Source organism: Acanthisitta chloris, unplaced genomic scaffold (assembly GCF_000695815.1).
Source record: "Acanthisitta chloris isolate BGI_N310 unplaced genomic scaffold, ASM69581v1 scaffold12851, whole genome shotgun sequence".
NCBI lineage: Eukaryota > Metazoa > Chordata > Aves > Passeriformes > Acanthisittidae > Acanthisitta > Acanthisitta chloris.
In genome coordinates, this window is record NW_008654395.1 from 12,096 (window position 1) to 28,561 (window position 16,466).

At 36.2% G+C, this 16,466-nt stretch overlaps 1 protein-coding gene across 1 annotated transcript in view; it reads left to right on the top strand.

Moving 5' to 3' along the window:
• LOC103810598 (methylcrotonoyl-CoA carboxylase beta chain, mitochondrial-like) overlaps nt 1–16,466 on the top strand; it is a gene marked incomplete at its 5' end in the record, with an annotated part of 35,845 nt that overhangs the window by 10,150 nt on the left and 9,229 nt on the right. The window contains 8 exon segments of the mRNA XM_009083505.1: nt 4,459–4,572; nt 10,497–10,561; nt 11,380–11,479; nt 12,396–12,421; nt 12,423–12,489; nt 13,670–13,742; nt 13,943–14,019; nt 16,259–16,325. Of these exon segments, the coding sequence (XP_009081753.1) occupies nt 4,459–4,572; nt 10,497–10,561; nt 11,380–11,479; nt 12,396–12,421; nt 12,423–12,489; nt 13,670–13,742; nt 13,943–14,019; nt 16,259–16,325 (589 nt within the window).

A 16,466-nucleotide genomic window follows, 5' to 3' on the forward strand; every position in this document is an offset into this window, starting at 1 on the left:
TGTACCCATGCATTGTTTTTGACAGCACTGAGTTGTGCTAACCTCATGGCCCAGTCTGGGGATTAGAAGCAGCATAAACACAGTAACTGTCCACAAGAAGTCATTATAGTTATGTAGAAACTGTCTTCTTTCTTAGTCTTAGTGTTAATGACTTGACCTATCTGCTCCTGTTTTGGAGTAGGAGAGCAAGGGCTTGACAACATGGTGTGTAGGGCTGTTTGAGGAAGGAATATGAAATCTCTTGGAAGAGTTGATTATTCTGCATTGGTACTGTAAAGGTGAGGACCCCCTTGATGATGGCTAGAAATTGAGACATACTTTCTACTAATTGCGATATGTGTGTATTTGGATACATTTTATGCACTGATGTGCTTTATGATAAAACTGTCCTAACAATGAGGTTATTTTCTAATGCATTAATGGTGCATGGTATTACTGTTAGTCACATTTCCTGGATTTAGAAGTGGGTTTGTGTCATGGTTCTTTCAGGGGTACACTGAGATCAGTTTTTTGACGCAGGTGGTGTGCTAGAGCAGGTGCACTTCTGGATCTATGACTCATGGAGAATGTAGAGTGTGTGAGGATGTGATTGCTGATGACAACCTTGGCTGCCATGAAAGTGGCAGGGAGGCAGAGTGTAAGGTCCCAATAGAATTGAGGAAGACAGATAACAGGATAAAGACTGTAAGGAAATTGTCAGCAGGGACCTGTGAGAGGCTGCCAGGGAGGGTGGAGAATCCCATGGTCTTTGAAGATAACCTCCTCTACAGGAAAGCAAAGGACCAGGTTGTTCCAACAGAGTTGGTGTCTAGTCAGTCACCTGCTGAGTCAGTCAGCCTCTGCATATGGTTTTATAGCCCCCTCATATACCTGCTCCGTAGTCCATTTTGCAGGCCAAAAAATTAAAACTAACTTAGCTGTTCTTTCTGCAGAAAGTGCTCTATACCTTTGATGGTCCTAGTTCACCTTCTTTCCCAGATCTTGTGTCTTTTTTGAGATGGAGACAGACTGCACTACTCAATATACCAAATGGATATATAAAATAGCATAATATAAACATATTCTCTTTTGGTGTTTTCACTAAATTACCTTAATTTCGAGAATCTGCTGCTAGGGGTAAGTTGTCAGGTCAATGCCTATGGGTGAAAGAAGGTCAAAGAAATTTTCAGGATATTCTACCTGATATGAAAATTTGGTTTAGAACATTAGGCTTAGAAATAGTGTTGGAACAACAAGTGGAGTAAATGCTTAGCTAAGTTGCTGTTTCATTTCAGTACTGTCATGGAAGTGTTTCACCACTATATAGTTTTGACATACTTGACTGTTGAACTTGTAAGGTAAAGTGGAAATTGGACTTTTATTTTCTTCATTTTCTTCATTCCTACCCGTATCTGTCATGGAAAGGCAAAGTTCAGCTGGAAACATTTTTATTTATTCTCTATTTATTTTCTGTTAGAATCTGTGCTTGTTTGAGTGTCCTCATCCAAATGGAGGAAGTAGAAGTTAATACTTCCTTTCAGAGTGAAGCAGATGCACCAGTGAATGATACAGTATTCCATCTGACTCCTTGCATGACACACATTAGCTTTGCAGGATTTCTGAGGAAACTACGTTTGTTACCTTGATATCTTTTGGACATATTTTGTAAGCAAGTCAGACTTCGAATCTTCAACCATTTTTTCCTCTGCCAGAGAATGCTGAAATCCATTGCCTCCAGAAAAATTCAAGGCTGAAGATTCCAGCACACTAAATCTCTTTAGGAAGTCTCATACAATTTGCCTTCTGCAGTTCCTTCCAGCAGTAGAAGTGGAGCAATTGGAGTGATTAGGTCAGTCTCCATAGAAAAGCAGTATTCCGTTATCACAAAAATATTTAGGAAAAAAGACAGTTTACAAGTTGCCCATCCTGCAGAGTCACTGACAGGTCTAGGTTGTACTTTACATTTATGTGTGTGAATAGAATTTATCCTGGTATTTTTGTGGAAGAGCAAGTGTTAAAGGAGATGGTCACAGTCATGTTTTGCTGAATCATCTGTTTAGAAGAAGTTTTGGTAAACCTTATTTTTGCTATAGACTTCAGTCATGATCTCCTCTGGGAGCAGTGATTTTTTGATGTTATGTCAAAGATGAATATGTATACCCGTTTGCAAGGCTGAAATGACTGATGTTAGGCAGGACCTTTATAGAAGTGCCGAGCCCTGAAGTCATGCTGGTGTCTTCCTTAATATATTGAAGCATATTTAACCTATTTGTAGAGTCCCTTATAAAATTGAGTTTGTTTTGCTTTCAGTTATGGCGAATGTTGTATTAGGAGTAATTGTGCTCATATACAATAAAACCTAAGTGTAAGAAGGATTTGCCTTTTTATAAAACATGTCTGTCTGTTATGACACTGATGAAAGTTTCATCTTTCTTTAAATATTTATGGAAGACTGGCAAAAATGTTTTACTGAAGTACTAGCTTTATTTAAAGGATGTAATGAGGGTGCATTTTGTTTGGGAGATGTATCTGTCCTTAGTTTTATTTCAAAAAAGCACTTAACATTTGTAAATCTACTGTTAATTCTGTGCTAACACATCTTGGTAGTAGAACTGCCTTCCCTGTCCGAGAGGATATTTCATTAGAAAGTGGGGTCAGGAAATTGTGCCTTCTCTGATTTCTACTCAGGTTAATTCTTCTGACATGGGAGCCTGGATGTTGTTAGTTTTCTACCTGCTGTTCTGTGTTATGGCCTGCCTGAAGGTCTGTTTCCTCAGTTCATCAGCTCTTCTCAATTTTGCACTTAGTGTGTTTGCTCTTTCTCCTTTATTTTCCAGTTGCTGATGGAGCTTTTCCTTTCCCTCTCCACTTTTACCTGTGACTAATTTATTACACACCTACTACAAGTTTAAATTGCGTTGTTGTCTGTATGGCTGTGAATCAGAAAGCTGTGATTAGCTTCTCATTAGCTGCTGCCTAAGGTCTCTCACACTCATAATCTGCATCGATACAATCGGAAGCTGATCCATTGGTATGAGATATGACACTCAGGACTGTTAATTTTTATTGCACCCATGGAAAGTTTCCTGTCCAGTAATTCAAAGAATGAATTCAGGGAGTAGGATACTATTTTGAAATTTGAGATTGTGCTATTTCACACATGGTTTTATTTTTTTCCAACATACACATACTCAAATTTTTATGTTGGTAAAAATAACACCTGAATTAAAGTTTAAATGCAGGCACATTTTTCAGCATGAGCATGGTAAAATTAAGATTAGGAAAAAAACACAAATCTGGGAAGAAAAATAAACTTTTTTTTCCTAAGTTTCTCCCATTTAAAGAGGCTTATATTGTCTTTGTGTTTACCAGGAGTTATTTATTAAATGGACAACAGAAATACTGCAGATTAATCATATGACTGTGAAAATAGTTTAAGATACTGATAATTGTTTGCTGAAAAAGCTGTTGGATTTGTCATATCAGGTTGACATAATTCATCTGCTGATTTAGATATGGGAAATGTGATTTGGAAGTTTTATTTTTCTGCGTGCTGAGTTTTTTAAAGAGCAAATACTAAATTATCACTTAACACTACTTGATGTCACTTTAGAAATATCTTGAAACAACATAAAATAGCATTATTTTCTGGGTTTTTCTTAGGGTTTTATTTGTGTATGAATGTGTGCTGTGAAAGAAAGTGTTTCTTACAGTTTACCTTTTTCATATGAGTATTCCTTTTCTTCTACTCCACAAGTGTTTTGAAAAGGTCTTTGGAGATGCTGCCCTGAAGAAGTTCAGTGAGATGCTTCACGTTCATGATCCTATACTGTTAGAGTATTTATCATCTGGGCTCAACTCAGTTTTGTAAAAATATCACCCAGATAGTACTGGTGGAAAATGTTCATTGGGTAGATGTTCTTCTCAAAATTAGGCAAAAGGATGAAGCAGAGGTTATTCGTGTTGAAGCCTATAATGAGATATTCAACACAGCTTGAAGGGACAGAGTTAATTAGCTGATCCGTTGAGGAACTGAAGTTACACACTATGAGATGTGAGGAATTTTTGTTGAAGGATGTTAACATTAGTGAAAATATGCCAATAAGCAAGAACTGAAGCTCTGACTTAAGCATAAATACTAAAAGCAACTTCTAGGTTTCAACCTTTTACTGTTTATCAGTAAAAACAAATTTCATGTTAGAATGTGTGTCTCTTCAAACATACCCTGTACACATAGCTCATGGTACTTCATATATGAATTTTCCAGCAGGGTGGCCTGAAAGACTGTTGAAAACTAGAGAGACTCTCTATTTTGTAAAGAAAAGCTTAAACAAAAAAGTTTGCTCTATCAGGCAAGAATAATCTTACAGTGCTGTATGATCTATATGAAAATCACTTCAATACATGATAGTAACTTGTGCATTTGCTGTTTTTAAGTGTTGGACAATTCATTAACTTGTGTTTTTTGTTTTCCAATAGATAGCAGTAGTAATGGGATCCTGTACCGCAGGAGGAGCATATGTACCTGCAATGGCTGATGAAAGTATTATTGTTGGCAAGCAGGGAACAATATTCTTGGGAGGGCCACCACTGGTAAGGATACAGAAGTTTCTGGTGACATAGCTCCCCCCAAAATAATTCTGCAGCAATTGTACAGCTTAAACAATTGAAACGTTTCTTGATAAGGTATTTCCAGATATTCCGTAGATTAATTTGCATTTTAAGCATATCTGAATGTTTATATCCTAAATTAAGTATCTTCTGTCTGTTAGAGGTGTATATATAAATCAGACTATGTTAAGGTGTTTTTATAGTACCACTTTTAGATTGCCATGCTTATGTTAAATGATAAAAATAGCTTCTATATTCAGTTATGCCGTCTCTGGGTTTGACATGGAATAAAAAAAATTGCAACCATGTGTATTATATCTCAAAGTCAAGATCTGAGCAGTTCAGAAGCAGGACTGATCTACTGTATTTTATGTCAGTTTGCAGGCAAAGGAGATGCACTTATGGTGGAGTTTGTCATAATTTTCTTTCTTTCCTAGTAAGGAAATTGTTTCTAAGGAAACTGACCTGAAGAAGTCCTGTCAATTACAACATGCTTTGTTGTGGAACTCGTAGTGGAATTAGTGACAGCAAAATATTGCAGCGTAAGACAGATTTAAAAGTACAGCAGCTTGACGTCAACCAAAAAGAGTGCTTGAGTGGGGTTTATTATTTTAGAAACAGCTATATGTTCTAGTGTAGGCTCAGTTTTATACCATTGCTGACAAAGATTATTTTACTTAACACAAGCTTTATGAGAAGAAAGGAATTTCCAGTAGTAAATGTTATGTTAGTTCTAGAACCAACAGCTAGAGCATCACCCATCACAACTATTTTAGCCTCAGTGAAACGTGACTGGATAAACTTACTTTTTTGAAATAGTCAAATATTTGTCCTATTGTACAAACTGGTCTGAGGCAGCATGGTGGTTCTGGTTTGGTTACCATCTTTTGGGAACTTTTAGGTGTGCTTCCTATGACAAAGCCAGGTTCAAATCAAGTGCTGCTCCAGCGTCCTTCCAACTTGAACAGGCCTCAGCGGAGAAATCACATTGTAACACCAGTGTTAATGAATATAGTGCTCCACTGATTCCTGCAATAACTGAGGAGGTTAAGCCTGGGGGAAGTGACTTCCTTCACCTCTGAGGATACTGGGGAAAAGTAGCATGTCCCATTAAACTCGGGGAAGACAACCACTGACAGATTTAATTGTTCACCAGTTCCTAAGGCATGACTGTGTTCATTTCATTAAAAGCATGAAGAGCTTTTCCTGTAATCTCATTTAGCGTTTATTTGTATTGCATTGCTCTCATTTTCCCCGCATTTTTTTTGCATTGCATAGTTTTCCTTTACTTTAGAGTGAATTTTTTTCCCTGCTGTGTCATCTTGTTGATAAACATGGGTTTGGTATTTTATACCTTTTTTCTTTTCCTTTCTAACTTCAGTATATAGAGGGCTTTTAAATTCTTTTTAAAAATTCTTTTAAATTTAAATTTTAATTCTTTGTGCAGAGATTCTTTCCTGCGGCTGGTAAATGCTCTTTACTGTTCCAGAACATCTTAAATACATTCAGACTGTAACTGGCACATGGAGAGCAGGAGCATTGGACACAGTCTATTAAGTACAAGCATACTTTGTTGTCTACCCTAGAAAAACAAAGCATTTTGTTTGAAGTAATTTATTGTTTCAGTGGAGGCTGTTGGAGTAATCTGTAAAAGCAGCTAACGTAGCAGCTTTGTGGCGGATAAAGTAGCAGCTTTGTAGCTATTTTTGAATAGCAACTATGTAATGCTAATGTATTTATTGCTAGTTAGAGGACTATTGGAATTTCTTTGGCAGTAACTGTTTAAAATGTCTTAGCTAGGTTTCTGTTCCTTTTTGTCTTGTATTAGTCTTTTTCAGCTAGTTTGTAGGTAAACAAAGACAAATCCTTCTCAAAATTAATTTTCTGTACATTTATGACTAAAATTTAGATATTTGGAGTTTCTTAGTGAAAAGTGGCATAAACATGAATCATGACATTAGTTGAGAATTATGTTAGTTGAGCAACATTGTGTGATTCATACATCTTTTTATTGAGATAAGAAAATAAGTATGATGAAAGAAACAAACTTTTCATATCAGACTGTTAATAACTTGGTTATTGTGTTAGAAATAACTGTCCTGGTTGCAGAAACATCTGAGCTGTCTAAGTACAAACCTTTTCTAGATCCAGTGTAGTTCATTAGCTTGGAGCCAGTAGCATATAAAGTGGGAACACTGCCTCTGCTTTGCTGCAGAAGCTCAGCTAGTAAGCCTGGAGGACCTGAGGATGTGTAGCTCTTCTGACATGGTGTGTCCATTGGCAAGACTCCTGGGGAGTGCTAGGGACCCCGAGTGATTCTGTTTGGAGCTGTGTTAGAGCTGGAAGTGTTCATCAGGTCCTGGGATAACCTGTGGGTGCGCTATGTGTCCTGGAGAGCTAACTCAAAGCCAGTTCCTTTCCAAGCTCCAGCATTAAGCAAGTACAAAATAAGATAGCTAATACCCAGCACTACCCAGGAAGCTGACTAGGAAGCTGAAAAAAAGGGGAACCAAACTCTTGTTCTACTAGGATGGCAGTCATTTAAGATCACGAGGAAATGTATATCATATACATGTATCCTTGAGATGTAGTGCATGAGACTTCTGCCAGGATAGGCAGTTGAAAAAGGATGATCTGAGTCAGGCCTCAAAGGGAAGATTTGACTAGGCAAGTCAGTGACTGCAAGGATGTTATGAAGTTAGAAATGTTGAAAACTTTTCACCATTTTCAGAGGAAGATTTTGCAACTATTCTCCAATTTAATTTGTTCCTTAGCAACGTGCGGATGTAATGATCCTTATCTTTGTGCGTATAGATCAAACTTTAATATCACTACCTGTCAACTTTTCTGTTTTGTAGAGCTTTTGATATTCTCACTGAAGATATTTTACTTGCCTTTTTCTAAGCATAAAAATTACTTTAGACTCCCATAGAAACTTCCATTCTATGCTGTAACAGACATTGTAGCCATTATTGTGTAAGCTCTGTTCCCTAAAATGTCTTTACTATAAAAAGAAAATTGGATTGGATTTTATCCCTTACCTGCCTAAAACAAAACATCCTAAGGAAGTGAAAGAATACCCCTGATGTTAGTTATAAGTAGTCTTGGGATTTGTATGATTAAGAAAACAGGAATTGTAGGTACAGCCTGTCATCTCAAATGAAAGTTTCTTTGGCCTTCTTTTTAGAAAGGTGAGGAGTAATGACTTCATAAACAGATCTCAATAATAGGAGGTGTCATTGTAGTAATAATGTTTTGGACCATTGTTCTGCACTTCCCCAAGCTGAGCTATCTATATCCTCATTTTGACAGTAGTGCTTGGTAGCTCTGGATGCTGTGTAGGTCTATAGGCTTCTCCATCCAGTTCCAGAAACTTAGGATTTTTCCTTCCTGGGGGAAGGTCTGCCAATTTCTGTGGTCAGGGGTGAAGAAAAGCGAGAATAAGTTTGTCAAATTAATATCTATTTAGGTACAGGAGACTTTTCTACATACCAGCCTCATATTTTGTAGGAAGTGCACATTATAATCTAAAGTTTATGTTATTTCTTCTGATAATTGTTGGCTGAGTTATCTTAAACAGTGATTTCTCTGAAAATGCCTACATATCTTGTCAAGGCTCTTACTTGCAGTCTGTTAGAATTTAATGAACTTTAAGATAACTTTAACCATTGACTTTAAATAATTTTAACCCTTACTTAAACTATGGTTTGTAGTATGTTCTGTTGCACTGCCCTCTCTGGGAAGGTGATGGAGCAAATAATCCTTCCCATCACCTCAGCCCGCATGAGATACATTTGGGCTGCTGGTTCCAGCCCTCCAGACCACAAGAGACATGGACATGCTTGAGTGAGCCAGTGAATGTCCACAAAGATGATGGAAGAGACTGGAGCTTCTGTGAACTGAGGAAAGTCTGAGAGAGCTGAGACTTTTCAGTCTGGTGAAAGGATGGCTTAGGGTGAATCTATCCAATGTGTATGAATACCTTGCAGGGGAGAATAAAGATAGTAGAGCCAGACTTCTTACTGGTGCCCAGTGATAGGTCCAGAGGATACAGAGCACAAACCGAAACACAAGAGGTTGTGTTTAGACATAAGAAAACCCTTCTTTACTGCAAGGGTAATCACGCTAAGCCAAGTTGTCCAGAGAGGTTGTGGAGTCTCCGTCCTTGAGATATTCAAAACTCGTTGTCATTACATGGTCATTGGCAACCTTCTCTGGTTGGCCGTGCTTTGAGCAGGTGAGTTAAACTTGATAATCTCACAGAGTGGCTGATGGAGCCCACAGCTCCGATTCTATGAGTTGGAGATGGAAAACTTCACCTCTGTGGAAAAGTAAAAAAGCCATTTTTGTAAAATTTTTAAAAATTTGTCTCTGGATTTCTGTGCTAATAGAAATCAGTGCTCTATTCAGGTTCGTCGCAAATTCTGCAGTAATTAGAAGTAATTAGAAGATGTTGGTCACATGAAGAGGGACGTACATAATTATTTCATGGAATCATAGATTAATATCATATGTTCAAATCATAGAATCACTTATGTTAGAATATACCCTTAAGATATCAAATCTGTCTGTTAACCTAACACTGCCAAGTCCACCACTGAACCATGTCCCTAAGTGCCACATCTGCATGCATTTAAATACCTCCAGGGATGGCAAATCAGTCACTTCCCTGGGCAGCCTGTTCCAATGCTGCATAACCTTTGCAGTGAGCAAGTCTTCCTGATTTCTCTAAAGAGTTATGTTCTTCTGTTCGTTGTTTAATGAAGACTCAAGTTAATTATGTCTCTGACAGAAATGTTCCATTAATTAGTATCAGAATGCCACACCTTCACATTGCATGGGTAATTCAAATGTCAAAGCAAAAATCCTGCTACTGAAGAAATATCTGTACTTAATTTTGGAAACTTGACAGTTTGGAAGTGTATGTGGGTGGGAAAATACATGTATTATTTTTAATTATTTTTAAATTTTTTTTTAAAATATGTTTAATGTGCTTCATTTTTAGACATGAATCTTAGAAACTGAAATCTGTTTTCCCTTCTCTTGTCTCATACTATACCTCTTTACTCTCCATGGGTGATGAATAATGGTTTCACCAGCTTACGAGGAGACCTTTTCAAAGCAGCTGCTGTAGAGTGGAAATGCATCAAGAAGTCTTCTGGGGTTTTTTTAAGTGTGCAGTAAATGATATCACTTGGTTTTAAGAAGGAGATCATCCACTCTCAGATTTCCCTGTCAGGTCTAAGGTTTCACAGGTCTATGCACAGATTGTGCATTTCGGGTACTTCTGTGGAGACATCATACTTGATCTGAACAGTTAAATGCCACTGACATACTCTCTTAAAGAAAATTATTATTACTAAATTAATATGTGTTTGCTGTAAGGTTTAGAAAATAAAAACTGCTACTGATTGTTTTATGGTTAATATTTAAAGATGTAAGTTAAAATTCTTGTAAGAGTTTATGTAGAGAAAGCAAAACTGAAGAATGCTAAGTTTAGCTGAGGCATTGTTTGTTTGAAACAATGCAAGGAAGTATCACATGGTAAGAAAATTTTTGTGAAAATGCACATTTATGAATCTAAAGGATGTATGGGTATATTCATGTTAATAATGGACACAACAGTAAATACAGCAGTGGAGAGTCTTTGTCAATAAAAACTACATATTAATGTAGTTAATTACATTAAAGTTACATTAAAGGATACAAAGTCAAAGAAGTTAAGTAATTCTGACAAGATTCTGTGTTGTCACATTGTGAATTCTCTGAAGGAGAGTAACTGAGGAAGTATTATTAATGAAGAAGCATTTTGCAAAGATCTCTTTTATTACTGTAGCTAAGCCAGTGTAAATATTAATGCAGGACAAGTGTCAACTCTGAATCTCATTTTCCTTTTTTTGCGTTAGGTTAAAGCAGCCACAGGTGAAGAGGTGTCAGCAGAGGATCTTGGAGGGGCAGATCTTCACTGCAGGTTTAAAGAAATATTTTCCCGGGTTAATTTCTTCCATCTTTTAAACTTAAGCATTTAGTTTAGTTTAGTTTGGTTTGGTTTAAGATGTTTTTTAAACTGTATTTATATTTTGAAAGTAAACACATACTGCAGCGTCATGCATAATGTGGAGGACTTCACTATTTAGTGCTGAGTGTTAATAGAGTAATGCGTGTTGAGGAAAACCTAGATTTTGCCCATTGCATCTTTCTTACTGTTGGTTAGAACTTGCTAAAAGCAGGATCAAAATAGCTTGTGTGTTTTGTAAGAGAATACTTGTTATCAAATACTTGTTATCAAAACAAAAACTTCTATGCACTTTCAAGTTCTAAAATGAATAGTAAACAAAATGAGGTATTAGTGCACAGTAAGTTAGGTACTGCTGTAGAATAAATGCTTAATTTTGACTTCAATTTACTGAAGTGAATAAAGAATTCCTTTAAAGGGTAGTTCATGCCATTTTTGTAAACATGTTTTTCTTTGTAATTCCAAATTAATTTTTGGTTCATTTGAACAATGCTTGTTATATTTTATATTGTCATTTAGGTTTTTTGCTTCCTGAAGTTGTTTTTTTATGTCATGTCTGATCACTTGAATGTACCATTTCAAAGAACAGGACAGGCATGGGTTTTATTTTCAAAGTAATTTCATAAAAGAATGTCAAGAGCTGTATTGTAGGATCTGTATTTTAAATATGAAAAGAAAAATTTTAAGGTCTTAGAGGCTATACAACTTCAAGTTTTCATTGGCAGATTTGTGTTTTTTTTCCAAGTGTTCATATTGCTGTTGTTTATATACAGAAAATCTGGTGTAACAGATCATTATGCGTTGGACGACAATCATGCACTTCATCTAGCAAGGAAAGTCGTAAGAAGTTTAAATCTCCAAAAGAAAATAGACGTAAGTGTATAGAATCTGAAAGCATTGCACATGTTGAAATTAGGAATGCTGTTCTTAGATAAAACACATTTTTTGTCTATGACTTCAGACAACTTGAAAACGGAAACTATGGTTCTTGTCCTTGAAGATTTCTCTAATGTTTTAGTTCTGAAATTAGATTCCTGCTCTATTATTCCCAGTAAAATCACTGGAATTAAATGCAAGAGTGAAGCAACTAGGAGAGTGCTTCAGAGTCACAGTGCTTTAAAATTAACCCTGTCTTGCAAGACGCTTAATTTAATTTTAAATCCACACAATCATTTCTGTGTACTTAAAATTAGATACCTGCTAAAGCATCTTTTTGAGTAGACATTTTCTATGATTATTAATGAAAAGTATGAAGCTGAGGGGATAGACCTAAATCATGTCATTGTACTGTATTGATGTTAAAATTCTGTGTAGAAAATGGGATGGATAACATATGGGGAAGGAATTGCCCCATTTTATTTATTTTAGTAGGAGACGTGAGAGGAGGAATGGACAGCTGAAGGAAGGCAAGATGTTGTATTCAGCTGTGTGATAAAAATCTTCACCAGTTTTTCAGAATGCTGCGTGCCCTACAGGGCACAGGGGGAAAGTAAGCAAATGGGAAGATATGCTTTATTTTTTTATACCGTGGAAGAAGTGGAGCTCCTGTGAAGGTATATGCAGGAGCAAAAAATGGTAACAGTAAGTGAGAAAGGGTTATCAGCCTTCAGTTTAAGAAACTTGATCTTTATCCACATGAGGACAAGCCAGTACAGGCATTTTGATACAGCTGATGAAAAGAAGTCTGTGCTCAAAGAAGCTGGCAAATTAATTGTTGGATGGATTTTTAAGTCATAATGTGGACTAATAATTCCTTTGTTGTGTAAACTGTTTCATTAACTTGCTATAGGTGACTCTGGAACCATCAGAAGAGCCTTTTTCCTTCTGATGAAATATATGGAATAGTTGGGGACCAGCTAAAAAGAAACTTTGATGTCAAAGAGGTGAGTGTTAACCCAAGATCCACATGCCCATATGTGCATGTACCCGGTTTTTGTGAAGGAAATCACTTTATGTTATCATAGTTGGTAATGTATGAATTGAGTGTTTTTGTGCAGTGGATCCATTGCGATGGCAATCACCTGTTGGAAATATAATACTTTTTGGTTATGCTGTTACAAAGGATGAACAGGGATGAGAGATTGGTAGGATTCTGAAAAAGTTGGCAGGAATGGGAATTCTGCCCTGGCAAAGCATTCTGTAGACCTGCTGAGTGATAGGGTGGCTTTCTTTTGCAGTTAATCCTGTGAAAGTAAAGATCAAATATTTAAGACTTATGGAGTATAAGGATGCCAAACAATTGAGTGTTCTCCCAGACATATATGGAGACTATTGAACTCCACTGCGGTTCTCATGTAATTGTCTGTCTTGTACCTCCATCTGCACGCACATCCTTTCTCATATTTTGTGTAGGTCCCATATCCAGTGCCTTTCTCCCTACCAGCCAAATAAGTACTTCAGGAAGTCTTAGTATGTACCTCTTTAAAACATTTGGCAGAAATTACTTGTATTTGCTTTGCATTAAAATGTAATGAATAAGATGAACACTTACTAGTAGGCCTCACACTACTCTCTCAAAAGTTGGAATAGTTTGGACTTATATTATGTTAAAGTTGAAATAATTATGTGCTGGCAAATATCTTTCTATGTTTATAAAGAATGATTCCTTTGCATCTCAGAGAAACCTCAGATCAGATATTAATTATTTTTTTATGTCACAAACTTAAGCAAAGATTAAAATAATCTCATCTCTAAGTAAATGACTTATGGCTCTATGTGTTTTACTCTCTATAAATGAGAATCTGTTGGTTAATGTTTAATATAACCAGAGGTAGCAGTTGTTCTTTGAAATTCATCTAATCAGGAAAACTTTGTTCCTGTATAATGTAACTATTTAGTTAGAATATTCTTAATATTAAAATTCCTTTTTTTACAAATGTAGATGATTTTACAAATGTAGATAATTTTCCTGCCATCCAGATGGTTTATATGGTGGGCTGATGGACGTTCTCTAACAAAAATAATTTATTTAAAGTTATATGCTAGCATGGTCTTTCTTTCTAAACAAATTTAAAACTATGAAGGATTAGGAATTTAATTTAATTTTTCCATTTTTTTCTTAAGGTCATTGCTAGAATTGTAGACGGAAGTAGATTTGATGAATTCAAAGCCTTGTATGGGGATACTTTAATTACAGGTATTTAGAAATACATCATAATTATTCTGTATGTTCCCACTGGTTTTATAGCTGGATTCATTCCTTTTGGGTCACCCTTTTTTATTTTTAATAATGTCTATGTTCAGAAGAATAGCACTTTCTCTCATCAAGAGAAGTCTTTACCTTTATGTGCAAGAGAAATATGTGTGGAAATTTACAAATGAATCTTTCTCCTTTAGGGTTTGCAAGAATTTTTGGTTATCCAGTAGGAATTATTGGAAACAATGGAGTTCTTTTCTCAGAGTCAGCAAAAAAGGTAAACAGATACATTATTAACTTGTTTGCTCTTGAAATTAGATGCTTTTTTAAAGGGAATTGGCTCCACATTTTTCATGTAAATGTGAAACTGGTTAATAAGCTGTAAAAGCAATTGACCATATTTTAGAAGCAGTGTTCTGTACATTTTTCTGATGTGAAGCAGATAGGTCAATAGAAGAACAGCATTTAATTTGTGTGAACACAGCACAGTTGAAATTATATATCCTGAAGCTTAAAGCTGTTACAAGACAACTCCATAGTGATTGCATCAAATAACCTCTTGCTATTTCTGACCTCTAAACTGTGAAGTAGTACAGTAAATCACATAATTGTTTTTGCATTAACTCGAAAATTTCAAACCTGGTTTCCAGTACTCAGTTCATTGGTTTACCGGAGTTTTAAATTTCATACTTTGCTGCAGCATCTCCTGTCTTAGAGTAAAAAGTGAAGACTTTGTGGTCTTGTAACATCTGTGAGCAAAAATACCTGTTTTGTGAATGAGAGGGCATACCTGAAGAAATATTGTGATTGTATTTCAATGAACAGTGCTTTACAGATTGGACTTGGGGGATTGATGGTGATAAAGAGTTTCTGCAGAATTGTTGCTTACCTTGTTCTGTGTTGTTTGCTGTAGTTCTTTATTTTTTCAAGAGAAGACTGTCAGAATTTCTTGTATAGCTGTTATAAATGTTAGTTCTGTTCTAGCAGGCTTCTCAAACTAATGGTGAGGAAATCAGTATAGAGAATCTATAGCAAAAAGAAAGCATTGGTGAGAGGTGTGAAGAAAGGAAGTAATTTTACTTGATTTATTACTGTAATAAAATCATACATGAAATCGAGTTTCATGTACTGAATGAATACTTCCAACTTGGAGCACTGCCTTAAATGACATTGTTTTCACCTAACATTTGTCTTAACACAGTTATTTCCAAGTAGAAATCAACTTTCAGTATTTCTAATACTTGCGATATTTCTCTAATAATCTTCTAATTTCTATTAAGCGCTACAACTTTTTTTCCTAACAATGAAAAAAATTGTAAGGAATCTTTGCCTGCTGACTTCTGCTGGCATGTCAGTACTGTGAAAGGAGATCGTCAAGTTTCACTTGTTTCACTTCTAGAGAAACCTTTGTCCATGATGTTGCTTTTATAGCCATCGTAATCTGACAATATTCCCTTTGTCTCCTTTTGCATTTTTGTAATGAGTTTTGACATGTTTTTCCTGTGATCATCATTATGCTATTCATGTGCTTCTCTGAAAAAGCTAGCTATAGATTATGCTTTGTGATTTTTATCTCTTTTTTCTTTTCATAACCTTTGCTGGTTTTATGTAAAAAAAAGGTTAGTTCTCAGTCGCTGTACTATGTAACCTTTTTTTGTTTTGCTTTGTTTACTAGCAGTGTATAAATAACCTGAGGAACTTCATTGATTTACAATATTTCTAGTTGAAACAGAAGCTTGGAATCTACTGTTTGTAACTTTGCTAGGAAATTGGTCTTTTCCTAGAAAACGGGGAAAGAGCATGTGCCCTCAGAAGAAGGAGAGAATGTACAGCAATTTACTATGTAACCTTTTTTTGTTTTGCTTTGTTTACTAGCAGTGTATAAATAACCTGAGGAACTTCATTGATTTACAATATTTCTAGTTGAAACAGAAGCTTGGAATCTACTGTTTGTAACTTTGCTAGGAAATTGGTCTTTTCCTAGAAAACGGGGAAAGAGCATGTGCCCTCAGAAGAAGGAGAGAATGTACAGCAATTGGCAGGGCCATGAGCAAATACTGTATGTGAGCCTTGCCCAGTGCCAGAGAACACTTTTGTTTTGTATAGGAAATGAGGAGCTATGTTTTTCAGACCGGCTGTCTTAATTTCTATGACAGTCTTACAAAACTCGATGTCAGATGCCACCCTGTGAATCTGTCTGTGGTTTAACTACATACTGACAGAGTCAAACCACTTGAGCTTTTCAGTATCAGTAGTAATGCTTTTCGGGGTGTTATTTCTGCTTTACCCATGTGCTAATGCGGTTTTGGCATTTTCTTACTTACGCTAGAGTGAATGCATGTTTTGCAGTTGGCTTAGGATGAAGCCTAAGTAGTATAGCACTTCATGATGCAAATACTCCCATGGACTTCAGTGGAAGGACTTATCACAGACTGCAGAGTGCTGGTAGGGATAGCTTCACTTGTCCAACTTTTAATGTCTTACTCTTTTATTTGTTTTTTCTTTCCTCTCCACAGGGTGCGCATTTTATCCAGCTGTGTTGCCAGAGAAATATTCCCCTTGTGTTTTTGCAGAATATTACAGGTGAATAAGATCAATATTTTAAAGGTTCACTGTGTTGTAAGCTTTGCTCTTAACTGTTGAGGCTATGCACTAGACAGCCTCTTGGGTGTTCTGTAGTACCTGCAAGTCCAGCCTGTTCGCAATCATGCTGTCAGCAGCTGG